The following is a 26,729-nucleotide window of genomic DNA, read 5'->3' as shown; positions in this document are numbered from 1 at the left end:
TGGAGCAAAATAAAAAAAAAAAAAAACACTATTTCATAACTTTTGAGGGCTTCCGATTCTACGCAGTGCACTTTTTGTAAACTATTACACCTTTATTCTGTAGGTCCTTAGTGTTACAAGAATACCTAATTTATTATATAGGTTTCATTTTACTACCTAAAACAAATTATAACTACATGTACCAAAATTAGTATGTTTAAAGTGATAATTTTCTGACCCCTATAACTTTTTTTATTTTATTTTTACGTACATGAGGATGTATGAGGGATATTTTTTTTTCTCCGCGATCTGATGTTTTTATAGTTACAATTTTCTTATTGGACTTTTTGATTTGCTTTGATGGGACTTTTTGATCGGTTGGTATGGTGCGGGCTCGAGTCAGGAGCTCGTGCCATACACTGGTTGCTGTCTCAGGACGAAAACCTTAGACTGCAACCGGTTAAAGTGTTCTCAGCCACTGAGCGCACTACAAATAAAAGCAGAACTAGGGTATGCAGGCAGGACTGATGTCCTAAAGGTGTTAAGATATGCAAGTTAAATCTCCCAATAGGGGACACCTCCCAGTAGCGGACAGTTTTTTTGTTCCCTGGCAGAGTCCCATTGATGTATTTGCACCCTCCGAATAGAGGACACAAAACACACCCAATAGGGGACACAACACACCCAATAGGGGACAACCAAACTTGTGTGACAGCCCTACCTTGTACACAGGGACGTCATCAGGGGGGTGCAGCCAATACCCCAGTAAAGGGCCCGGGCTCCCAGGATGTCCTGGCCCCACTGCATCCCTTTTTCAGCAGCCTCCACACAAAAGCAGAAGACTGGTGTTTGAACAGTGGTCTCCTGCTTCTGTACGTCTGACGGACACCTAATTTGCATTCCCACCCATGCCACTTTATTCTCCCTGTGCCAAATCGCCCCCCCTTAATTACCCCTGTGCCATATAAGTTCCTCTTGATCCCCCTTGTGCCATTTCATTCCCCCTTTATTAGTCAGTCTGCCAGTGCTTAGACTGTACGCTGCACATTGCATCAAATTGGTCTGCATGGCTGTCATCCCAGGAAGCCACTTCCAAAGGTGATACCCAAGAAAGCCTGCCAACAGTTTGCTGACAAGCAGACTAAAGACATGGATTACTGTAACCATGTCCTATGGTCCACTGAGACAAAGATAAACTTATTGGGGGACATGTATCATTATTTGTGTATGGTAGAAGCAATTTACCCCTTTACCCAAATTCTAAATTATGTGCAGAAGCGCTAAATTTATCAATCAAGCGCAATGAGCTTCATAAATTGCGGGTAAATATAGTAATCTCCTCAATCCACTCTTTGGAAAATTGAATCGATGATTTAGAGCATCTTGCTACGTTAAGTCCAAGATGGCTTATATTTGCGCGAAAAAAAACAGCTCTTGCGGCAAAATTTTTGGTGTAAAGGAAAAGTACGCAGTTAATAAATCCATGTGCACTATAGATGTCACTCCAAGGTACACCGAATCAGGCCACATCTGGAGGACATGCTCTACCAAAACGTGCGCAAAAAAATCCGCAAAAAAAGGGTTTGCGCAAAATTTTGCGCAAAAAAATACACACAAAACAAGGGTAAAATCTTTGATACATGTCCCCCATTGAGTTCAGATAGTGTCAAGTGTGTGTGGCAGCAACCAGGTGAGGAGTGCAAAGACAAGTGTCTTGCTTAGTCAATCATGGTGGTGGGAGTGTCATGGTTTGGGGCTGCATGAATGCTGCTGACATTGGGTGGCTACAGTTCATTGAGGTAACCATGAATGTCAACATGTGTTGTGACCTTCTGAAGCGCAGCAAGATTTCTCTTCAGAGACTGGGCCACAGGTCAGTATTTCAACATAATGACCCCAAACACACCTCCAAGAAGACCACTGCTACCACACAAGCTGAGGATAAAGGTAATGAACTGACCAAGCATGTTCTCGGAGCTAAACCCAATTGAACATCTGTAGGGCATTCTCAAGTGGAAGCGAGAGCACATGTAAATAAAAAAATTAAAATACCCCTTTAAGGCAGTGCTGGAATTTAATGGTGGCCACAGAAAATATTGACACCAAAGTTTAGACATTAATATTGTTTCCCCTTCATTGTGGCATAGTGTCATTTCTTCAGTGTTATTAACATTTGACCGCTAAGCGGTCACTAAGACCCTAAATTTCCCACCCAATATAAAACTTAACGTTTAATGAGCCAAGATTAAAATAACCTCACACATATTGATCCATAGTGCATTGATTGGCATGACACTGCATGCTATAGAAGTGAATTGAAAAAATAGACTGTGGCTGCAGTCCACAGTCTATAGTGTGAGACAATTAAAAATCTAACACATTGCCCGCCCGCCCCGTGGGCGGGCGGGCAATGTGTTAGATTTTTAATTGTCTCACACTATAGACTGTGGACTGCAGCCACAGTCTATTTTTTCAATTCACTTCTATAGCATGCAGTGTCATGCCAATCAATGCACTATGGATCAATATGTGTGAGGTTATTTTAATCTTGGCTCATTAAACGTTAAGTTTTATATTGGGTGGGAAATTTAGGGTCTTAGTGACCGCTTAGCGGTCAAATGTTAATAATATTGGATTTACCCTCCACTCATAGGTCCCTCTTGTTGCATTTCTTCAGTGTTGTCACATGAAAATATATATTACTTTGTTTTGTAAGATACTAAGAATTACCTAAATAATGTTATCTGTTAATAGTGTTGTATCGTCTTAGGTTATTTTATGAATTTGCACTGGACAGGATTTGTATAGCCACATATAACGTGCTTATATTGTTTATTAATTTCTATGCTTATTTCCTATTGTACATTTCTTGTTGTCTCACGTTGGGATACGTTGGCCTCCTGCATAGTGGTTTAAGCTCTGGCATTAAAGCTCACACAATCTAAAATATGCTGCAATGTTACGATGTGCAATTTAAGGTGAATTAGTCGCTTTATCTCTCTACAGTGTAGGTTCTTGATTTTGACTTGTTTTAGATGCACTGTACTATTTGTAGTACTTGTGAAAATGTTCCTCCTTGTCAATTTTTTGTCATAAATGAGAAAAGCTTATGGGAAATGGTTTGTCATCTGACATGACAGGTGCTGCATAAACAGATGTCAGCTCTCCCCGAAAGGGTTGATTGCAAGAGTCAGGATGAACAGCTTTCAACTGGGCATAAAAATCAGTTTTGTTGTGGAGCTGACAGATTTAAGGGCACATGACAGATCCTAATTATCATTGTCACACACTTGGGTTAATTTTACAATCACATCTTGGTCCTACAGTTTTGGAATCCTCAATCATTTCTACTGTGTAAGCATGACAACATCTTAAACTGTATTGATTTCCGAATAATGGTTGTAAGCTGAAAAAGAAATGGACTGCTTCTGGCAATAAAATTTATTTAGTATACAAGATGAAATATAAGCTAAATAAAAGGCTCCCCGTTATTTAAAGAACCAGCAGCAAAGCCGTCTGATTAACTCCAATTTCTAACAGGGTGTGTTTGACATTTTTTATTTTTTTTTCCTATTCTCTAATGCCAAACGTAAAGGTTTATCTTTTGAGGGGAGCATAAAAGTGTAATAAATGTGTGTGTATGTGTAGAGATAGATAGATAGATAGATATAGATATAATATAAATATATATATATATATATATATATATATATATATATATATATATATATATATATATATAATATAGAGAGAGAGAGAGAGCAAGAGAGAGAATGTAAATAAACACACACACACACACACCATAGCATTGTTTCTATTCCTCTGTGGAACCATTTTCAAGCATCAGGTTCCATAGAGGGACTTAAACATCGCTATGACATGGGTCAATAAATGAATGTTGTGGGTTTTTTTTTACGATTGCTGCGCCATTGTTTTTCTATTTGAATGGACTTTAATCTGGTCTGGAATGCTGGCACCATCTTCATTGGGACTGGTTTAGTAATGCTACATAGAGAGAGATCCAAAATATTTCTTCCTCCTTATTGACTTTGGCAAAGACAAAAATGCATCAAAAGCTGCACTGTTGCAAGTTAAGGGCAATGAGCAAGAGACATTGAACAGTGCCACTTGTGGCCTGTGCTTTAGTATTGCCAACCATTACCGTTCAAACTTTTTAAGCCCTTCTAGGACTGTGGTCTGCTTGTTTGTTTGTTACCATCTTGTTTGTATTTCTAGCTCTTTCCTAGGGGTGTATTTACTAGCTTGTCAACTAAAAATTGTACAGTCTTGCCCAAGTAGTGCTACTAAAGTAAACTTAGGTAGTCACGCGTTGCCTAGAAAAAGTTGGAGACCTGTGATCTTTCAGACCGATCTGTCTAAGGCTGCATTCATATCACGATTTCTACAGTTTCTCCATCCGACCTGAGTACACGATTTTTATCATTTAAAATCGCATTAAATCGTATATAAAGTCGGATCCATTGACCTCCATGAAAAAATCGGATCCATTACACACATCAGATTTGATCCGCATCCGATTTCACACGATTTTTGTTAAGGTCTGAAATCGTGGTCAACCCCGATTTCAGACCCGAACAAAAATTGTGTGAAATCGGATGCGGATCAAATCTAATGTGTGTAATGGATCCGATTTTCTCATGGAGGTCAATGGATCTGACTTTATATACGATTTCATACGATTTTAAGTTATAAAAATCGTGTACTCAGGTCGGATGGAGAAATCGTGATGTGAATGCAGCCTAAAAGATCTATGCGTAGCACAAATATTCTGTAGCACCTAATTTAAAGGGTGTTTCATATACATGGTTTGACAAAAAGTTTATTCCTCAAGTTGACCCATGAAATGAAGGGAGATAGCAACTGTCTGTCTCCCCTGATCACCGTGGCAGTGTTCCACATAGGCTAGTGCTAGGCTTAGCACACAGTACCTGCACTAAACGCTCATTTCGGAAGAAGGAAGTTGACAGGCTTTTTTTTCCTCTTAAATATTATGTATAATGTATTTGTGGTTTTGTTCTATGATTTCGACTAAGCCCTTTTATGAAACCCTCTACTGTTTGGTTTCTGTTCTGACCAGCTTCTGAGGTAAGCTTATCACACAGCCTTGCATGGTCCCCTCTCGAGACTGAACCTTCTCCCATTGTTTTTCAAAAGGAGATTTTACATGGAATTGCTTTTCACCATACTTTTGTACTGTCCATTTATAGACTTATACAAATTATTGATGTCCCCCTTAGACATTTTCCCCCCAAGACTAAGTAAGACTTGTAGAAAGGTAAAGAAGGCTTGGAAACAATTGAAGTTTTTTTTTTTCCCTCAGACTGAGGGAGGGCCCCATTTTTTTATTTTTTTATTTATTTTTTTACATGAAATAGCTTTTCACCATATTCTTTGTACAAGCCATTTATTTAGTTTTTGTGTAAGCAAAATCAGACACTACATAGTAACACGCTAGTGTCTTTGTATGCAGAGATATAAAGCACATTACAGTGCACGTTGTATTGAATTGTTATGCAGTATTCGCAGCAGCGGTCTTTAGTTCTGCACTGTACGTTCTGCTGGGATTTTTATATGCTGTTCTCGCTGCTTCTGTGTTTCATTTGCTCTCGGGTGTTTACCGTGGTGTGTATTCTATAATTTGGGTAATTTGTTTTCCTTGATCCACTGTTACAGGATGCTTAATGTCCTCTACCTTGTATGTGCATTCACCCTTTGCTTCTCCTTTTCCAGCAGATATTTAAAAACGAGCAATCCTAAGGATATAATGCCTGCACGGGGGAAAGAGCATTGTCTAGAGAGGGATTCATCTCATCAGTCAGAGTATTGATTGGATTAAGCAGCCTGTAACGCAGGAAGTTGGAAAGACAGCTACTTAAAAGGAAACAATCCATCTGCATCATGCGTGGTTAGGGATGTCCTAAAGCTGATGGACTGTTAGGGATGTACTACACTAAAGCATTTGCATGTTACATTCTCTGCTTAGGCACATTTCATAACATAATCTCAAGTGGCAACGGCCACTTGAGCCATTCTTGATGTCTCCTTAAGCATAATCTTTCAAATAAATTACCCACGTATTTAAAACAAAATCAATGAGGGGCATTTACTAATCTTTTACTATGTAGTCTGGTTTTTACCCTGTTATTTTCTACTTCATTTTTGACTGTGTGACAAATTTACTAAATTGTTGCACGGCATTAATAAATTTGGCACACATAGGCAAAAGTGGGAAATTTACTTCATGTAGTAGAAAAAATAGTCTGTTCCTTTTTCCTGCTGTCTGAATAGGTTTGGCTGCTAGGTTTCCTTCTGGATCTTTTGTTTTTAAGTTTTTTTTAGCTTTTTCACCACATCTAAATAATTCAATAACTAAATTGTAGTCATGGCTCAGAATACTGGTAAACGGTGTTTAGTGTGTGTGTGTGTGTTTGTTACATTTTTTTAACAGTTTTTTTCTCCCTAAATGTACTTACACTTTTTTGTTACTACTACTGATCCGTGTATCCTGTGGACTCCTTATGATTCGGTGGACTACTTCGACGACCAGCGTTTTTCTTTGCTTGATGTTAATAAAATGGTTAACGAGGGGTTGTGGGGGAGTGTTTTTTTGTAATAAATTTTTTTTTAAACCTGTTGTGTTTTTTTTTTTTTACTTTACTAGACAGGCTAAGTAGTGGAAGCTGTCTTATAGACGGAGTCCATTACTAAGCTGGGCTTAGCGTTAGCCACAAAAACAGCTAGCGCTAACCACCAATTGTTACCACTGTACCCAACATCACAGGGGTGCCCGGAAGAGCCGGTACTAACAGGCCCGGAGCGTCAAAAATGGCGCTCCTGGGCCTAGGCGGTAACAGGCTGGCATTATTTAGGCTGGGGAGGGCCAGTAACAATGGTCCTCGCCCACCCTGGTAACGTCAGGCTGTTACTGTTTGGTTGGTATTTGGCTGAGAATAAAAATAGGGGGGACCCTATGTGATTTTTTAAAATATTTAATTATTTATTAAAAAAAAAATGCATAGGGTCCCCCCTATATTCATTCTCAGGCAAATACCAATCAAACAGTAACAGCCTGACGTTACCATGGTGGGCGAGGACCATTGTTACTGGCCCTCCCCAGCCTAAATAACGCCAGCCTGTTACCGCCTAGGCCCAGGAGCGCCATTTTTGACGCTCCAGGCCTGTTGGTACCGGCTCTTCCCGGCACACCTGTGGCGTTGGGTACCGGGGTAGTAATAGGGGGTTAGCGCTAGCTGTTTTTGTGGCTAACGCTAATCCCAGCTTAGTAATGGACTGTCTATAAGACAGCTTCCACTACTAAGCCTGTCTAGTAAAGTAAGGAAAAAACACAACAGATTTTAAAAAATTATTACAAAAAACACTCCCCCATAAGCCCTAGTTAACCATTTTATTAAAATCAAACAAAGAAAAACGCTGGTCATCGAAGTAGTCCAACGAATCCGAAGTAGTCTACAGGATACATGGATCTGAAATGAGAAGAAGAAAAAATGGGTTAGTACATTTATCACCTGCTCACACATCTCCCGCCCCACGCGACTACAACTGCCAGCATGCCCTTACAGTAAGGACATGCTGGGAGTTGTAGTTGTGTGGTGCAGGAGATGTGTGGGCAAGTGACAAGCTTGTCCCCTGCCCCCAGCTGCAGGACTACAACTCCCAGCATGCCCTTACAGTAAGGTGGGGCGGAGGCCGGGCACAGTGTTTCTCAACCTGGGACTTGTAGATTTGGAGGCACCCTGGTTGGGAAACACTGTTTTAGGCCAGTGTTTCCCAACCAGGGTGCCTCCAGATGTTGCAAAACTAAAACTCCCAGCATGCCTGGACAGCCAAAGGCTGTCCAGGCATGCTGGGAGTTGTAGTCTTGCAACATCTGGAGGCACCCTGGTTGGGAAGCTTGGGCAACTTACCGGCTTCCGTAGGATCCAGCGCCACGCGACAATGCCGCCCGATTGTCGCTGGAACCTCGGAAGGGTAAGTGAACGTCTTCGCCGGTCCCCTTCAGCTGTTTAGTTTTGCAACAGCTGGAGGACTACAGTTTACAGACCACAAACCAGTGGTCTGCAAACTGTGGCCCTCCAGCTGTTGCAAAACTCCAACACCCAGCATGCCCTGACAGCCAAAAAACTTTTGGCTCTCAGGGCAGGAGCCCGGGCTGACATTACAGTGCAGCCGCCCGGGCTCCTCATACGGCCTCCCCGCTACCCTCACTTATGGGGACACTGATATACATCCCCCCCTTGTCTCCCGCCCGCGCCGCTCAGCTCCCGCTGCTACAAGACTACAACTCCCAGCGTGTCCTCTCTGTAAGGGCATGCTGGGACTTGTAGTCTTGCAACAGCAGACAGGTGGGAGTTGTGTGGCGCTGGCAGGTGAGAGGGGTGGGATGTAAATCACTGCAGTGTCCCGGTAGCGCAGTGAGGGTAGCGGGGAGAAAGTATGTCGGAGCCCGGGCGGCAGTAGCTTTTCCTGCTCCATGTTGGAGCTGGAGTAAATTTTAGTAAATTTTTACGGCCGTTGCGACAGTTTATTGCTCAACTGCGACTGTCTCAGTTAATAAATACCTGACCACTGCAAGTAAAAAATGAAAACTTGTGTAAATTAAGCGGGAAAATAAATTTGACTTTCTAGCTCTTGCTAGAGAAAGTCGCACAAAAAATAGGGTATGCGCAATTGCGAAAATTTTGCGCCAAAATTAGTCAGAAAAAAATGACTAAACCCCTTAGTAAATGCCCCTCAATACGTTTAACGGACTTGCTATATGGGAGCAGATTGTAATGTTTGGAATGTATGCATTGATCCCAGAAACAGTGTCAGTAGAGAGCACTGTGGTCAGGCAGAAAGGAAATTCAAAAAGAATCGACTTCCTGTGGATCATACAGCAGCTAAGTACTGGAAGGATTAAGACTTTGTAATAGAAATTTACAAATCTGTTTAATTTTCTGTCCCCAGTTGATTAAAAAAAAAAAAAAAAAAAGGTTTCCAGTGGAGTACCCCTTTTAAGAAGCATAAATATATGACCCAACTTTACTAATCACAATCAGAGCAATTTTAACCCCTTGCCTAAATGGCGCTGCGGCACGGGGGGGTTATGAAGCGAGCTCTGGATCTGAGCTTGCATTATACACGCATGGTCCCAGCTGCTATCAGCAGCCAGGACTCATGGCTAATGCCGGACATCGCCGTTCAGGCAGATGTCTGGCATTAACTCTTTAAATGCGGCGATCAAACTTAATCGCAGCATCTAAAGTGAAAGCTACCCGGCAGCTCAGTCGGGCTGATCGGGATCATCGTGGTAAAATCTCGATGTCCCGGTCAGCTAGGACCCATCAGGAGGGTGCCTTGCCTGCCTCTTCAGTGTCTGATCAGCGATTGATTGCTCCAAGCCTGAAATCCAGGCTTGAGCAATTGACCGCCGATAACACTGATCAATGCAATGGCATTGATCAGTGTATTGAATCAATGTACTGTAGGTTATAGTCACTTATGGGGGCTATAACATTGCAAAAAAAATTTAAAAATGTGAAAAAAGTGTTAATAAAGATGATTTAACCCCTTCCCTAATAAGTTTGAATCACCCCCCTTTTACCATAAAGAAAAACTGTGTAAATAAAAATCAAAATAAACACGTGGTATCGCAGCGTGCGTAAATTTCTGACCTAAAAAATATTGTTAATTAAACCGCATGGTCAATGACGTACGCGCAAAAAAATTCCAAAGTCCAAAATAGGTATTTTTGGTCACTTTTTATACCATAAAAAAATGAAAAAGCGATCAAAAAGTCCGATCAAAACAAAAAATGGTACCTATAATAACATCAGATCACGGCGCAAAGAAATGAGAGCCCTCATACCAGCCCGTACATGGAAAAATAAAATTGTTATTGGGGTCAAGAGGACAATTTTAAACGTATAAATTTTCCTGCATGTAGTTATGATTTTTTTCATAAGTACCACAAAATTAAACCTTTAAGTAGGGTATCATTTTAACCGTATGGACCTACAGAATAATAATGTGTAAATTTTACCAAAAAATGTACTGTGTAGAAACGGAAGCCCCCAAAATTTACAAAATGGCATTTTTTCTTCCACTTTGTCGCACAATGATTTTTGTTTTTCTTAGATTTTTGGGTAGAATGACTGAGTAGAATTGGTGGTGCAAATAAAGCCACCATATGGATTTTTAGGTGCAAAATTGAAAGGGTTATGATTTTTAAAAGGTGAGGAGGAAAAAACTAAAGTGGAAAAAATCTTAAATATAATGTGGCATTTAATGGCCTATAGAATGGAGAAATGACCTCTATGCTATGGAGAACGCTTATGGGAAACTGCTTCCGCTTCCGGCTGGTGCATTCAGGTGTATATATGGCTCATAACAGCACTGCAGTGGGTATGTAGATATTAGTGGCAGTGTACTGTGGTAACTTTTCAGGTCTTTGAGCGTCTATTAGCTGAACATGTTTCAGAGCTCCTTCAGTAGCAGAATAAGGTTACGTTCACACTATATACTATGTAGAATGTTTGCCACAGGCATGGACTGATCATTCCAGTTAGGACTGCTCAAACATGCACTATCACCATAGACAGCAATGCATTTCTGAGCAGATTCCAATGAAGGAATGAACGTTCTCATTATATTTGCAGAGCAGTGGAAATTCTGCAGTGTACTCGGTGTGGCAAAATGCCATTGAAGATAATGAGAGCCTGCTGCAACAGAAATATAAATTATAAATAATATATAAATTAATAAATTGCTGTATGGCCCTTATGAACATTACATTGACAACAAGTTGATGATTCTTGTACTTCAGATACTCATTTCTTCTGTATTATTTTACATGTTAGGTCTTCTAAATATTAGAATTTTTTTTTTAATCTTCCAGTATTGTATTTAAGGGGTTATCCAGGAATAGAAAAATAGAGCTAATTTCTTGAAGAAAAAAAAAACACTCCATTTGTTTCCAGGTTGGATTTGGTACTGCAGCTCAGTTCTATTGAAGTGAATAGGGCCAAGTTGTAAAATCACACCCAACCTGGGGACAGATGTGGCGCTGTTTTTGAAAGGTATGAGCTCTGTTTTTCTATTCCTGGATAACCCCTTTAATATGACAAAGTGCCTCAAGGACTGCATCATGTTGCATGTTTGTTTAAAAAAATAATAAACATGGGTCTGTCTTGGTCCATGTGTTTGTTTTTTGTTGTTTTTTGTTTTCTTCCACTTATGTTGCTCTTAACACCACTATTTGCTTGTTCATTTTGAGCTCCACATAATAGAAACTTAAAATCAGTATAGTGCCCAGCATCCTTGGACTTTTCTTCAGTACAGAATACCATCTTTTTGCTCATCTATGAGAAAAATAGGTTTAGCATGCCGATCTTTTCCAACATGACAGCTGGAAGCATTTGTCATCTCCTCCATCCAAGGCCTGACTTTCAGCCAGTGGTCAGATAAAGTAGGTTTTCTTCTTCCATGGACAATGTGGTTTTTATACTGCATTGCCTTTAATAATGTACAGCTTCTTTCAGTTTGCATATGTCTTTTTACTAGCTATCCTTTTAAATATATTGTTATCTCTGCCTTCATCCTGCATCAGATACAAATGGATGACATAAGTGTTTTAAAGCAGAAACGTATTCCAGAGTACTTCCATGCCATAAAATATTTTAGACCGCACCATTCCTATCCAGGGAGGAAATGTTAGCTTAACATTATTAAAGGATATCATTTATATTACACGGCTTTTTTTGTGACTTGCAATGCCAGAGGATAAATCTGTTAACGGAGGCACCACCTACTGTTAAGTCTGCAGAAGACAGATGTTAATACTGTATAGTAAAATGTCCAGCTACTGATCTACATGAGTAAAGAAAAGTCTGTGCGGTAGGAACCACTCGTATTTATAGGAGCAGCTGTCATTCTCTTCTGCTCATGTAGGAGTAATCTGCATGTTAGTCTTGTTATAAACAATGTCTTAACCCCTTAAGGATGCAGCTCATTTTCACCTTAAGGATGCAGCCCTTTTTTGCAATTCTGACCACTGTCACTTTAAGCATTAATAACTCTAAGATGCTTTTACTGATTATTCTGATTCTGAGACTGTTTTTTCGTGACCTATTCTTATTTAGTTTAGTGGTAAATTTTTGTCGTTACTTGCATCCTTTCCGGGTGAAAAATCCCCAAAGTTCATGAAAATTTAGCATTTTTTAACTTAGAAACTCTCTGCTTGTAAGGAAAATGGATATTCCAAATAAATTTTATATTGATTCACAATTGCAATATGTCTACTTTATGTTGGCATCATAAAATGGACATATTTTTACTTTTTGAAAACATTGGAGGGCTTCAAAGTTTTCATGAAAATTGCAAAATCATAAGGGACAGATGTTACAGAACTACAACTCCCAGCATGCCTGGGAAGTCTAGGCATGCTGAGAGTTGTAGTTTTGCAACATCTGGAGGGTTACCGTTTGGGCACCACTATAATAGTGGTCTCCAAACTGTGACCCTCCAGATGTTGCAAAACTACAACTGGGAGTTGCAGTTTGGCAACCACTAGGAATGCAGCAGTAAAGATCGCTTTACTGCCACCTTCCTTGATGCTCCACGCTGTCGCCTCCCTACCTGCGCCGCTGATGTCACCCACGATCAGCGGTCCCCACGGCATCTTCTTTGCAGGTACCGGCCGCCATCTTCTCCCCCTGTCCTGCAAGACATCCAGGGGTGAGCAGAGCAGGGGGTTTCCATGGCAACCCCCGTCTTCAACTGCCATTGGTCAGCACTCATTGCTGACTAATGGCAGGGGATAGGAGGAGGCTTAAGCACTGCAACCTCGCTCCTATCCCTCAGGATGATTGGGGCTGTCACTGACAGCTCCGATCATACCTATTTCCTGGGCTATCGGGTTACCAGAGACCCGATCAGCCCAGAATAGCAGAAAATTGCATTTCTGAATTGACATGCAATTTCCTGTGATCGCCGACATGGGGGGGGGGGGGTCTCAGGACCCCACTCGGCGTGCTGGGATGCCTGCTGAATGATTTCAGCAGGCATCCCGGTCCGGTCCCAAAACGGCTAGTGGCGGGGACCAGAATTCCCACGGGCGTATCCATAGGCCCTACGTCCTTAAGGACGCGGGATGCAGTGCGTATGCATGGTCAGAGCGCTGGGGCCCCCTGCAATCTCTTGTTTGGAGCCCCGGCTCTCATTCACAGAGGTGTGTCACGCCCCCCGCCCGAAGCGGGAGCTGCCACACCACCTCCATATATCTCTGTGGCAGAGCCGTTCGGTAATCTACGGCTCTCCTATAGAGGGAGCATGGCGGCCCCACTTTGGGGGGGGGGGGGTTTCGTGACGTGCTGCTGTGAAGGGGAGTTGAGGCTCCATACAGGAGATTGCAGGGGGCCCCATCGCTCGGACTTCCCGCGATCTAAAACTTATTCCCAATCCTTCGGATAGGAGATACGTTTTCTTCCATGATGCTGCTTCTTTAAAGTTAGTTATCCTATAAGCATTATCATGGACTTCACCTCCAGGAGTGGAATATCTGCCTCTAGGAGTAAAATGACATAAAATGGCAAAAAGAACGTTCACTTTGTCCTGCCATGGCTTAGTTTGGTGCCTATAATAGAACAAACTCATATTATATAACTCTTCTGACTTTGCTTTTACTGTACTACACTATAGATGAAGTCTCATTCTAGGTATATAATTAGGCAAATTTTTTTATGTGTTAAATCTAAACAATTGTAGTAAATTGTAGATTACGCAAAGCAATTTTTCATGCAATTTTCTGTTTGCACACTGTAAATTGGTATTGGTATTGATCCACTGGCACGGAATGCAGAATAGATCATTGTATTTCATTTTTATTAGATTTTCTTTTGAAGCCTTTGCTGTAGAGAATATAGTTTCTTCTGTCTGCTCTGTACAGAGCATGTAAACCTTGACATCTGTTGATTACTAAAATAAACACATGATCCCAGAAAGTAGATGTCGCAGCCACCTTTAATGTGAAAGAGATGGATTGTAAGTGACAGTCGAATGATATTCCAAACTAAGGGCCTTACTGTCACTTAGATTTACATTTAAATCAGAATGAGGATGCTGTAATGGATGAGCACAGCTGGGATTTCACTGCTGCAATAAGTACATTTTGTTCTATAGTTCAGTACTTTAGACGTAGAATGAAATTACTAGGGTTAGCTGTTTGACATCTCTGGGCATACAGCATCCGTGGCTTTGCCAGGCACCATTTTTTAGGACTCTGGTGTAGCAAGACATGTAGTCAGATTCAAGTACGCAAAACTTAGTTTGCCTACAAAATTAGGTGAAAAATATTTCAATTTGGCCTGAAAATACCTGAGCAAAGCGGCCATTGCCCATGCTGCCTGCCACATCAACACATGTTGATGCATTAACGTGTTTAAGATTTGAATACTTTTTTTGTAAAATAAATAAATTATAATTGAAGTAAAACTTTGAAAGCCTTTTTATAAGGGTTTATCCATGAGACGTTTGCCTTTTAGTCTTCTCCTGGTTGTGGCTGCTATAATGGCTTTCATAAAGGCCTAAAGATGTGACCCACACCTTTTTAAGATGTTCTCCTGAGATTATACCATAAGTGTCTAGGTGCCCATCTACACGGTCTCTAGAGTAATAGTAATCAGACAGTTTTTATACATGTGCCTCGGTGTATAGTGTTTTGGTGGTGCCTTTTTTAATGACACTCCTTGTCTTGTAAAATGCATAGTCTTGGATTATCTATAGTCATTCGCCTAGTACCTGTCTTTCACCGGTCTAAATGCTGGTAGCTGAGTATGTCATGACACCAAGTCACTTAATAGCATTCGAATTAAAAGAGAGTGAAATTTATGAGGCCAGGAGCGAGGCTTCTGCGTCCGGCGCTCTCGGTGATGAGTACCTAATTGTAGTCTCACATTCAAGGACCTATTTGCCTGCTGCAAATCAGCACTCACAAGTTGTCTGTTATACTGGATAGTTTATATGCAAAGTAGTATCTTTTGTTCATACTTGAGCTCACATGAATATAATGGCTATTTGCTGCTCTAGTTTCTGTTCCATACACAGAGCTAAATGTAATAGGAAAATTGGGAACCAGATGCTTGAAGCTTAGCAGAGGGTATGTGATAAAAGATGCTTGCGATTACCAGCGGATCTGGGGATTGTGCACATTACAGACAGCTGCTGTCTTCTGGAATACAGTCTAAATAATGATGACCTTTTCTCTGTATTGTTTGCATTCTGCTGGATATTTTTTCCTGTGTGCTTTCTTTTTCTGAAGCAACCCAGGCGTTTAATAGAAATACTAATTGCATCATGTGTGGTGGTTTTGCATTTGTCCATACAAATGTTAGGAAATGGCAATTCAACTAAACAGAGGCTCATTCATTACAAGCATATTATTTACTGCTTTGCTATACAGAGAGCAACTTGCACTCTTATATTAGGCCTGCAGTTATCGTTATCTAATATGAATACATAGAAATATTACAGAATGCTCACATGATGGTACTGAAGACAATCCCCATAGGTATACGCATTTAAGGGGGTCAACATGGTGAAGAATAAATAAAGCTGTTTAGTCATGACTTATTATTTTCATTGTTCATTAAATTCAATCAAGATTTTTGATTAGTGTGTGTCAGTGTTCTTCCTGTTAAACTGGTAGTCTGGGCAATTAAACTTATTCCTTACCCTGTGGATAAGTGTCTGATCACGGAAATCTGACTGCTGGGACCTGAGCAGTCTCTTGTACAGTGCCCGTCTCTCCCTGCTATACTCGCCATATTCCTCAGCTCTCCTGTCCCCACACTTGCAGCAGGACTGATGGCCAACTCAGCCAATCACCAGCTGAGAAGGGGTGCCGTCTTGGCAATGATTGACTGAGTAGCTGTCACTCCTGCTAATCTCCGAGTGGGATGGATGGAGTGCTTCAGGGACTGGTGACTATAGCTGGGAGAGGCTGGCCCCCCATACAAGAGTTCTTAGTCGGACCCCCCCACAATCAGACACATCCCCTATCCTGTGGCTATGGGATACATTTTAGTTTCCCAGGACTACCTATTTACCATCAGAGGCTCAGATTTAATGTGAACATAACCTTACATCACATTGACTTGTGCTCCCTAACATCTTGAACACAACTCATTCTGAAGGTTTCTTTATAGGAATCTGGCCTTATGTCAATGCAGACATTTTGTGTGCAAAATTGGCTGTGTATCCCTAGCCTAAATACAATATATACTGTACATGCCATTCACACACTGTGGCAGTAGACTGTTAAATTGTGTTTTCTCTGTAGTGTTTTCTAAGGTTAACAATCAATACATAAATTGCAAAATGGATATGCAGGGCACACACTGTTACATTTAATAAGTTGTGGAAGCTGTTTTTTTTATTTTTTCGTTCAGGGAATTTTGCTGACCATGATATGGTTCCATTACACTTTAAATAGTTACCCTTCAGCGCTAGAGGATTTCAATATATTGATCTCTCTGTCAATAACCTCTGCTGCTACATGCCCTGCAGGATGCAAACTTCATTTCAGCCTGACTATCAGTTAATCCTGCCATTGCACATTACTCCATGGTCAGTTCATTGGTTTATTCTACCTTTGCCTGCCTGGAAATTCTGTACTGAACTTTATGCACACTTTCTTAATTTTAGTAACATTATTAGTAACAAGCACACATACCTTGTGTATTCTCGCTGTTATTAAAATAATACTGAAATATTGTTGTTTTTACACCCTTGTTGAAGGGAACAGTTCATGGTTCAGGCAGCATGGAGCAGGGACAGGTTGCTTTGTCACAACATTCTGTGATTCTTATTGAAACACTACAGTAATTTAGGCAAATCTATAGTTTTATACAATTGGACAGGAGCAGGGCTTTGAGTCACCAGTCACCTGGCTTTGTCTTGCCCTGGGCAACTGTTATTTTCTAAACAGTGGTGTGAACATTCAAGCACATAATCCAAAATGGCACCTACTTCCTGTTTGGTGCGGCACTTCTGCTGACTGCATCCTCGTTGCTCCAAATGCAGTGTTTGCAGCCAGAGCTTGCACTGGGGGCAGCGCTAGTACAGGGAGCAGCTACAAGCTCGGAAATGCGTCTGGACCTGGCAGTTGCATAAAATGTTTTGGCATCCTCCAGGCCTGGAGTTTGACATGTGTGGATAGAAACAAATTGAGTACAAACCTATTCAATGATTGGTACTAAGGGTTCCTTATAAACTGTGTAATAAGTAAAATTATCTGTCTTGATCCATTTTTTTTTTCCTTTTCTTTTCTGAGAGATTCTGTTTGTGGTCTTTTGGGAGTTGACTCTGAACATTTGCAAAGAAAGTAATGCATCTTGTTTAGTGCGATGTCTAGTTCCATCAGTGTGCTTGATGTAAAAACCTTACACTAGCTTTCTTTTTGACAGAATTAATAATTTAAATCTTCACAATCCAAAATAATCTTGTTGCCCATTCTAATTCCTTGAGTGTCTGCTTGGGGGACAATAGGCAGCAATATACACAGATATAAATTTCCAGCCCTTTAATGTTACTAAAAGCTACTGCTATTAAATAGAGTGTGTGTACTAACTACATTAGTGATGTGTGCCTGTGGTCAGTTGATAGTCCCACTGTGGGCTGGTTGGATTTTTGATAGTTTAAAAGGAAAGAATAGCAAAACATCCTCAATGGCTATAATGGCATCCTCAATGGCTATGATCAACTCTTGAATTTTAATAAAGAACCAAGAGGCAGATTAATCAAACTGTCTTACAGTAGGAAACTTTGTTGCTTATAGCAACCAAGACAATCCTACTATAAGACAAAGATGATGCGGCGTTCAAAGTTGATCGCCGCATCTAAAATGAAAGTAAAAGCTTCCCGGCAGCTCAGTCGTGCTGATCAGGACCATTGTGGTGAAATCGCGATGTCCCGATCAGCTAGAAGGCGAGCAAAGGTCCCCTCACCTGCTTCTGTCACGTCTGATCAGTGATTGATTGCTCCAAGCCTGAGATCCAGGCTTGAGCAATCAGCCACCGATTACACTGATCTTTGCCGTGTCAATGCACGGCAATTATCTGTGCATGAGATCGGTATGTGCAGTGAAAGAACCACCAGGGGGGCCTATAACCATGCAAAAAAGTGTGTACATTTTTTTTTTTTAATAAAGATCATTTAACACCTTCCCTAATAAAAGTAAGAATCAGCCCCCTTTCCCATTTAAAAAAAAAAACAGTGTAAATAAAAATAAACATGTGGTATCGCTGCATGCGGAAATGCCCAAACTATAAAAATATATAGTTAATTAAACCGCACGGTCAATGCGTACGCGCAAAAAAATTACAAAGTCCAATATAGCGTATTTTTGGTCACTTTTTATATAATTGAAAAATGAATAAAAAGCGATCAAAAAAGCCTCATCACTATAAAAATTGTACCGATAAAAACTTCTGATCACGGCGCAAAAAATTAGCCCTCAAACTGGCCCGTACGCAGAAAAATAAAAGTTATAGGGGGTCAGAAGATGACAATGTTAAACATATAAATATTCCTGCATGCAGGGATGTTTTGGGGCTGTCGCTGGGCAACACAGACTTTCAACTCCCTCCTAAGGTTTTCTATGGGGTTGAGATCTAAAAACTGACTAGGCCACTCCATGACCTTTAAATGCTTCTTGCGAAGGTGTGTTTGGGATCATTGTCATGCCGAAAGACCCAGCCACGTTTAATCTTTAATGAGTTGCTGATGGAAGGAGGTTTTCACTCAAAATCTCACGATACATGGCCCCATTAATTCTTTCCTTTACATGGATCAATCGTCCTGGTCCCTTAGCAGAAAAACAGCCCCAAAGCATGATGTTTCCACCCCCATGCTTTACAGTAGGTATGGTGTTATTTGGATGCAACTCACCATTCTTTCTCCTCCAAACACAACGAATTGAGTTTTTACCAAAAAGTTCTAGTTTGCTTTTGGTTTCTCCCAGTACTCTTCTGGATCATCCAAATGCTCTCTAGCAAACTTCGTTTGTGCCCGGACATGTACTGGCTTAAGCAGGGAGACATGTCTGGCACTGCATGATTTGAGTCCCTCCCAGTATTAGTGTTACTGATGGTAGCTTTTGTTACTTTAGTCCCAGCTCTCTGCAAGTCATTCACTGGGCCCCCTATGTGGTTCTGGGTTTTTGCTCACCATTTATGTGATCATTTTGACACCACGGGGTGAGAGCTTGCATGGAGCCCCAGATCGAGGGAAATTATCAGTGGTCTTGTAGGTCTTCCATTTGCTAATAATTGCACCCACAGTTGATTTCTTCACACCAAGCTGCTTGCCTATTGCAGATCAGTCTGTCTTCCCATAGGGCATAGCTCTGATCAATATTCTCAGCGATCTTCTGGTCTGGTGGAAGGCAGAAGAAGCCAAGAAGGCAGCGGAGGCAGGTGAGGGTAGCTGATCTGATCCCTGCGGCCGTGCTGCGGGCGATCAGATCTGCATAAAATGTAGCTGCACTGCCGCAGATGCGGTGACCTGTATTGATCACGGCATCTGAGGGGTTAATGGCAGACACCCGCAATCGTGGATGTCTGCCATTACCGGTGGACCCTGGCTGCTATCAGCAGCCGAGATCTACCGCGCATGACTCGAACATCGCTGCGATGCTCGCGGTCATGTACAGGATGTAAATGTACGTCCTGGTGCGCGAAGTACCACCGCATCAGGACATAAATTTATGTCCTTGGTCGTTAAGGGGTTAATGACTATGAAAACATGGGCAGTGATTAAACATGTGCATGTGTCCGAATTGGACAAAGTTTTTTAACATTATCTAGGATCCATATTCAATGTTACATTTTTAAACTGTAATATGGGTACGTTGGGTTCAGCAGCTAATTAAGGATAGGTAGTCACTCACCAGTCTAGTGGTCACAAGGCTTCTTTATTTCAAAGGTGCAGTAGATACAGGGTGCAAACACGGACAAGGCTTAGGGGACGCCGCAAGTCAGCAACATGTTGGGTAACTTCATTTTGCAAGTGCGTCTGCAAGCTTCATCAGACCCTCCCTTGCTTCCACGGCATCACCGTAATATAGCTCCGCCTGGTGACGTATGCAAGTCCAGGTGTAAAAGAATTAGAAAACTAAAAAATACAAGAAATACCTTAAAAGGCATTAAAGGGGTACTCTGCCCCTACCCATCTTATCCCCTTTCCAAAATATAGGGGATAAGATGTCTGATCATGGGGATCCCGCTGCTGGGGACCCCCACAATCTCAGCTGCGGTACCCTGCTGTCATCACTGCACAGAGCAAACTCGCTCTGTGCGTAATGACGGGCAATGCAGGGGCAGGAGCATCATGACCTCACGGCTCCGCCCCTCGTGACATCACAGCCTGCCTCATTAATGCAAGTCTATGGGAGGGGGCATGGCAGCCGTCACACCCCTCCCATAGACTTGCATTTAGGGGGCGGGCTGTGACGTCAAGAGGGGGCGGAGCCCTTTAAGCTTAATAATCCATTTAGCCTCTACCTGGAGCAGGAGTTTTTTTCCTATCGATATTCTCTTGCGTTCACCTGCTCCAAACCTTAAAAGAGAAAATTACCTCAGTCACCTCCATGGACAGTGTTCATATGATCAATAAAGCATGGAGAACCTTTATTAATTTTTTTTTGTTTGTTTTTTTTGATCGAACGGAATAGACATGTTCTCTGAACCTATTATTCAAAGCTCTTTTTGTGCTGCCAACATAAAACCGCCCACAACTACATTTCATAGCATAGACCACCCATTGTGTTCTACAAGTAATGAGGTTGTGTACTACAATTGTTTCCCCTCCTATAAACTCACTTTTTCCAGGATTTAAATGCCGGCCACCAAGTACATGAACCGCATTTGCAGTTACCTACTGGGCTCGCACTGGCGAGCCAATCTTGACTCTTAGGTATAGAGGAAAAGTTGCTACTAGTGATTGTAACCATCTGTTTCTCATGCACTAACTTTCCTAAATCGGAATCATTGTTAATCAGAGACCAGTTTTCATTAATTGCGGATCTGATGATCTTTTCCAGGGGGCTGAAATAAAAAGAAAGTGAAAAACGAGGACTGTCATAATTAAACTAAGATCTTTTTTTCTCTTCTTGTACAGGAGATCCCTCCTGTCCTGTGCAGAGGCCCTCTCGAGGGCCTTATCCAAGATATCCTTAGGATATCCATGCAACTCCAAGCGCTCATTCAGTTCTCCAGCAGGCTGTAAAAAAAAATAAAAAATTAATCCAAGCTATTAATTCGACAAAGGTGTAAAAATTGGCTATAAGGCAGTGACGTTTTTACATGCCCTGGATGATAGCTGGAGAACTGAAGGAGGGCATTGGAGGCAGTAGGCTTTCTGAAACCGGAGGTAGATAGTTCATCATTTTCAACCTTTACTAGTACATCCAGAAATTCCATTTGCTTAGCATCTATCTAATACGTAAATCTAAGATTCATATCATTACCCGTATTAAGATATTTAACAAAATCCTCAAAGTTCATCATGGTGCCATCCCAGTCGATGAACACGTCATCAACAAACCTGAGAGCATCTAACGGACCTGAGGAAAAAATTTTACTGTAAAGATTGATTTATTTTCAAAATATGCTACATATAAATTAGCAAAAGTGCAAGTTAGAGGGGTGCCCATAGCCACCCCCCCCCCCGATTTGCATATACCAAGAATCCTCAAACTAAAAAGGAATTGTTACTGAGTATAAAAGTGAGGGCTTGACAAATAAATTGTACTAAACTGGCGCTTTTGTTGGAATGCGACAAAATCTCCTTCACACCGTCGACACCCAATTTCTGCAGTATGCTTGTATATAAACTAGATAGACAGCATTCCAGGATAATATAATCTATCAATTAGGTTCATATTCAAATGTAACAATATTAATGTTTGTTGAAAGTGCTTGTTAGACCCATGCAAGCAACTAAAAGATTGTTTTATTTTTATAATAGATATTTAGAAGAAAAGCGGTAGAACTTGGAGAGAAACTACTGCCTGCTTTCAATACACCAACTGGAATTCCTTGGGCCCTGTTAAACATGAAGAGGTAAGTAATGATGTAGTTTAGATTTCAACATGTTGAATTAGGTTTTGTATTTTTTATTTTTTTTTGTAAAAGTAAATTTAAGGTGAGGGTAGGGTCACACGTAACTTAAATGTAGCATATTTTATGCTGCCTTTTGCTAGCAAAGTTTATGGGTGTTTATTACTACTCCCATAGACTTTGCTATCACAGAAATATGCGGCTTATTTCAAACCTGAAATACACAGCATGAAACACGCTGCATATATGCATATCGGCATATTCCTGACATGGACAGAGGTGTCAGCAGAGAGCACTGTGGACAGACAGAAAAGAAATCCAAAAAGAAAATAACTTCCTCTGTAGTATTCACCAGTTGATTTAAAAAAATGTTTTCCACCGGAGTACCCCTTTAAGTGTTAAGTGTCCGAATGCTACAAGTTGGTGTAGAGTGGTTCTTGCCATGACAATATTAGGAATGATAAGCATTAGAGTTAATGTACTGTATGTTGATACCTTTTAGCAAAGGCAAGAGTCAAGAATTGCATCAGTAATTTCAGAGATTTTGTGTATAAGAATTATTTTACAGCTGCAAAACATTGTCTCCCCTATATGCTCTGAGAAAATAAGGTATGTGAGTGTAGCCCACTTCTGTATAGAGGGACGAAATGTAAATCCTGTGGCGAGATACTCAATAACTTGTCCAAACTCTCAACATAAAGTAAGACTGCGTAGCAACCTGGGTGGTCACATTTTGCCATAGATAGAGAGAGAGAGATAGAGAGATATAGATAGATAGATAGATATAGATATAAAGTCCATATAAAGCAGCACATCCAGCTAGGGTGAGGTGGGTGCAGGCACAATTGAACCTCGGTGCTCTGGTTCCTCTTGATAGTTAAAGTATAACGGCAGCACACCAAAGTAGTGAATCAATAAAGTGTTATTTTATTCCAGGGATATAGAGACAACATTTCAGCGGTCTCTCACCGCCATTTTCACTTGAAAATGGTGGTGAGAGACCGCTGAAACGTTGTCTCTATATCCCTGGAATAAAATAACACTTTATTGATTCACTACTTTGGTGTGCTGCCGTTATACTTTAACTATAGAGATAGATAGATATAAAATTAAAACAAAAGGATGCACTCACCCGGGAGTCTTGATAGCAGAAGACGGGGGGAATAGACATAGACAGCTCCTTCAGTGTGAAGCATGCTGGATACTTAAACTGGAAGCTCTGGACCCAGCCGGTCTTGATGATCGGGATGACATCAATCCATTCCTGTGATTGGTTTTACCTTGCTCTGTACTGCTGCTTGTATTTTGTTTAGATGTCTCCATGGCAACCCAGTGATCATCTATTTAATACTCACCTGAGTGGCGGCGCAGATCAGCAGCCCGAAGTGCGCTTTGTGCGCAGGAAACAGCTTGTCGCTGCGAGGTTGCTCCTCTGCGCCTACCCGCCTGTGTGCTGTACAGATGTATCAATAAAGTCTTCTGCTATCAAGACTACCGGGTGAGTGCATCTTTCGTTTTTCTACTGTTTTGGATATTACCTGTCTATGCCTTTTGGATTGCACCCCCGCCACCGCACGAGTTGTGTGAATAGTTACTGACTTCTGGTCTGGGATAGGTCTCGTTTGGACAGCAGTGCCGGGCTTCTTCTCTTATTTGTATATATATAAAATTATACTATGGGTCTAGGTGCCTCTGTTTTAATATATTATAACTGCAGCTATTGACTTTATAATTGAGTAATAATTTTTGACCTATTATCTAATTATGTACTATGAAAGAAAGAAAGAAAGAAAGAATCCGCTGCTTGTACAGAATCTTGTAAGGACTTGGAGATGGATAACTGTTCTTAATGAACACCCAGCAAGTTTTAGGACAAAAATAGCGATGAGATTTTGGTCCTGTGAGGGATGAGGTAATGCTGGCCAGTGCTTTTGTTTTTGATGCCAGTGGAGAAGCTGGGCAGACAATTGGTGATCTTTACATTCTGTCCCGCTACTAATTTCACAGAATAACGCCATATCTATTCCGTTAATCTTATTTCACGTACATACACTTCTCGCTATAAGGCGGACAATAGTCCTTGTGGATTAAATTTAGTCTGAGTAAGATCTTATCTTATAGACAGTACTGTGTGCATATATTCTTAGCTCAACACCCATACAGAAGAATTGTCCTGAGCACATAATGCGGTCTAAATCCATTTGTCTCATGGAGGTTCTTGTATACATAATCCTTCAAAGCAGCTATTCCCGGTTTGGAATATGAATTTGTGTTTTGCATTAAGGCAACAATGAAAAATGAGGCTAATAACCTTATAAGTGAAGTAGGATTTTGGCTACGTCGGACAAAGCTAATGTTTCTTGCTGTCTGATTCAATTCTTTTGAAACTTGTGTATTGGTGATAAACTTAATAACTCAATCAGTGATTTTGAGGTGTTTGAATGAAGCAGCATACAGTAAAATTCATCCCCTGAGCAGACACCACCCCTCCCCCAATAAAGCATTAATGTTTTCAGAACGTGTTTTACCTCTATTACATTTACATTTTGGCGAATTTACTGCATGTTCTATCCTAAAAGGTAATGCAGTGATTATGGTTCAACAAATAAGAAAACAAACATGATGTATAAGCCTGGGTTAACATCATGATTTGAGCCCCCAAAGCACAGATACGATTTTGGAAGCTCAATTCGGCTGAAATCTTATCTGTGCAAGGACAGGTACAAACTAGGGATCGACCGATTATTGGATTGGCCGATATTATCGGCCGATATTCACAATTTTGAAAGTTATCGCTATCGGCATCTAACATGCCGATAATGTGTCCAGCGCTGCTCCACACAGCAAAACAAGGCATGCACACCAGGTGCATGAATCGCAGGACTTCAGTCCTGGCCCTGAAGCAGTGCAGATCCAGGGGGGGGGGGGGGGGGGGGGTGCGCGCAACGGGGCAATTGTCCCGCTCCGCCACTCGCTCACCTTTCTCACACGCTGCTCCATTCTTGCAGTGGGAGTGAGAGCCGCGGGGACGCCATCCACAGCAGGCCAGCGCGATGACATCACATCATCGCACTGGCTTCCGGAGGTCACGTCTCTGCAGCTCTCACTCCCACTGCAAGAACGGAGCAGTGTGTGAGAAAGGTGACTGAGAGCTGCTATGGTACTTTTTTTTTATTTTTTTTTTTATTGTTTACAGGGGAATTATGCAGCACAGAAAAGGGCAAATTATAAGTGAGGGGCACATGTCAGGGGGGCATTATATGTGAGGAACACAGGACATGGGTGTTACGACACTTCCCGACAGGTAGAGCAAGCCGCCGCTTGGAATGATCCCCTTCTCCAGGAACACAGGTTGGTTCCAGCCGACCGTCCAACTCCCGACCGGAGGATACGAACGCGGCCGCTCCCGATCAGCAAATCAGTCTAACTCCTTCCATAGCTAGAAATAACGAAAGCGCTGTCCCAATAGTAATTCCCCCCCACAAACGAGACCAGCTCCGTCTTGAGGGTCAAACAGGAATGAATTTAATGGGGCTACCTGCCTGGTATTTAGGCAGGTCTCCACCAGGTGGACACTCCCCTAGGGGACCTGATGGAAGACTGTAAAACCTAGTGGACAGTAGCCAATCGCAAGCCTTTCGCACTTTACCCATACCTCCCTCCTCTCTATCCCCCAGACAACTGGGAAGAAATCCAATTATCTCCCAGGACGAAGAAATCCAATTATCTCCCAGGACAGAGACAATCGCCATCCCAGAACACAACAAGAAAACACATTGAAACATATAAATGACGAAATGGAAGGCGGGCGGCAGCTTCCAGCGGTGTTTGGTAGATAACTGGTCCGTTTTTAGTTCCATAGGATTTGTACCGAACACTGCTGATTTTTCCTAGGGTCCCAAAAACGGCCGCCGCGTGGTCGGCGAACGACTACCACCCGTACGAATGGAATGGAGAGGTGTCTGCGGTTAACCACAACGTTCTAATTGGGGCCAAGAGGTTAACCAGCAGATGGATCCGTCACAATGGGGCATTATATGTGGGGGTCACATGACAGGATATTATATGAGGGGCACATGACGGGGGCATTATATGTGGGGGTACATGACAGCACCCACCACCACCACCACATGTCATGTGCCCATATAATGCACGGAGTATCTGTATAAGTTATCGGCTCTCTGCCTGAAAGTTCACAGGTTATCGGTATCTGCTCTAAAAAAATCAATATCAGTCGATCCCTAGTACAGACACATTGACTTCTAGGAGGCAGTGGACCAGATCGTAGTCAGCTAGTGACTACGATCGGTCATTTTCTCAGCACATCCAATTTTTTACTCTGACTGAAAATCATGGTCTGCCACGATTTAAGAGTTGTCAGAATTTGACCAATGGGACTAATGTGACACACACGAATTGCAAAGTGAAAAAGGACATCTATAAGTGATGATGAAAACTTTTTTTTCCTTTTAAAGGGGTACTCCGCTGCTCAGCGTTTGGAACAAACGGTTCCAAACACTAGAGCCGGCAGCTTGTGATGTCATAGCCCCGCCCCCTCAGGATGTCACCCCCGCCCCTCAATGCAAGGCTATGGGAGGGGGTGTGGCATCACGA

At 41.7% G+C, this 26,729-nt stretch overlaps 1 protein-coding gene across 4 annotated transcripts in view; it reads left to right on the top strand.

Annotated features, from left to right (window-relative positions):
* The window catches only part of MAN1A1 (mannosidase alpha class 1A member 1), a 242,319-nt gene that overhangs the window by 151,370 nt on the left and 64,220 nt on the right, over window positions 1-26,729 (top strand). For all 4 annotated transcript variants that reach the window (XM_056566448.1, XM_056566445.1, XM_056566447.1 and 1 more), the window contains exon 5: window positions 22,024-22,118. In XM_056566448.1, coding sequence (XP_056422423.1) covers window positions 22,024-22,118 — 95 coding nt within the window. The remainder of the gene's footprint in view (window positions 1-22,023; window positions 22,119-26,729) is intronic.

Source organism: Hyla sarda, chromosome 3 (genome assembly GCF_029499605.1).
Source record: "Hyla sarda isolate aHylSar1 chromosome 3, aHylSar1.hap1, whole genome shotgun sequence".
NCBI lineage: Eukaryota > Metazoa > Chordata > Amphibia > Anura > Hylidae > Hyla > Hyla sarda.
Note: the sequence above shows the minus strand (reverse complement) of the source record. Positions and strands in the feature narration are given on the sequence as shown.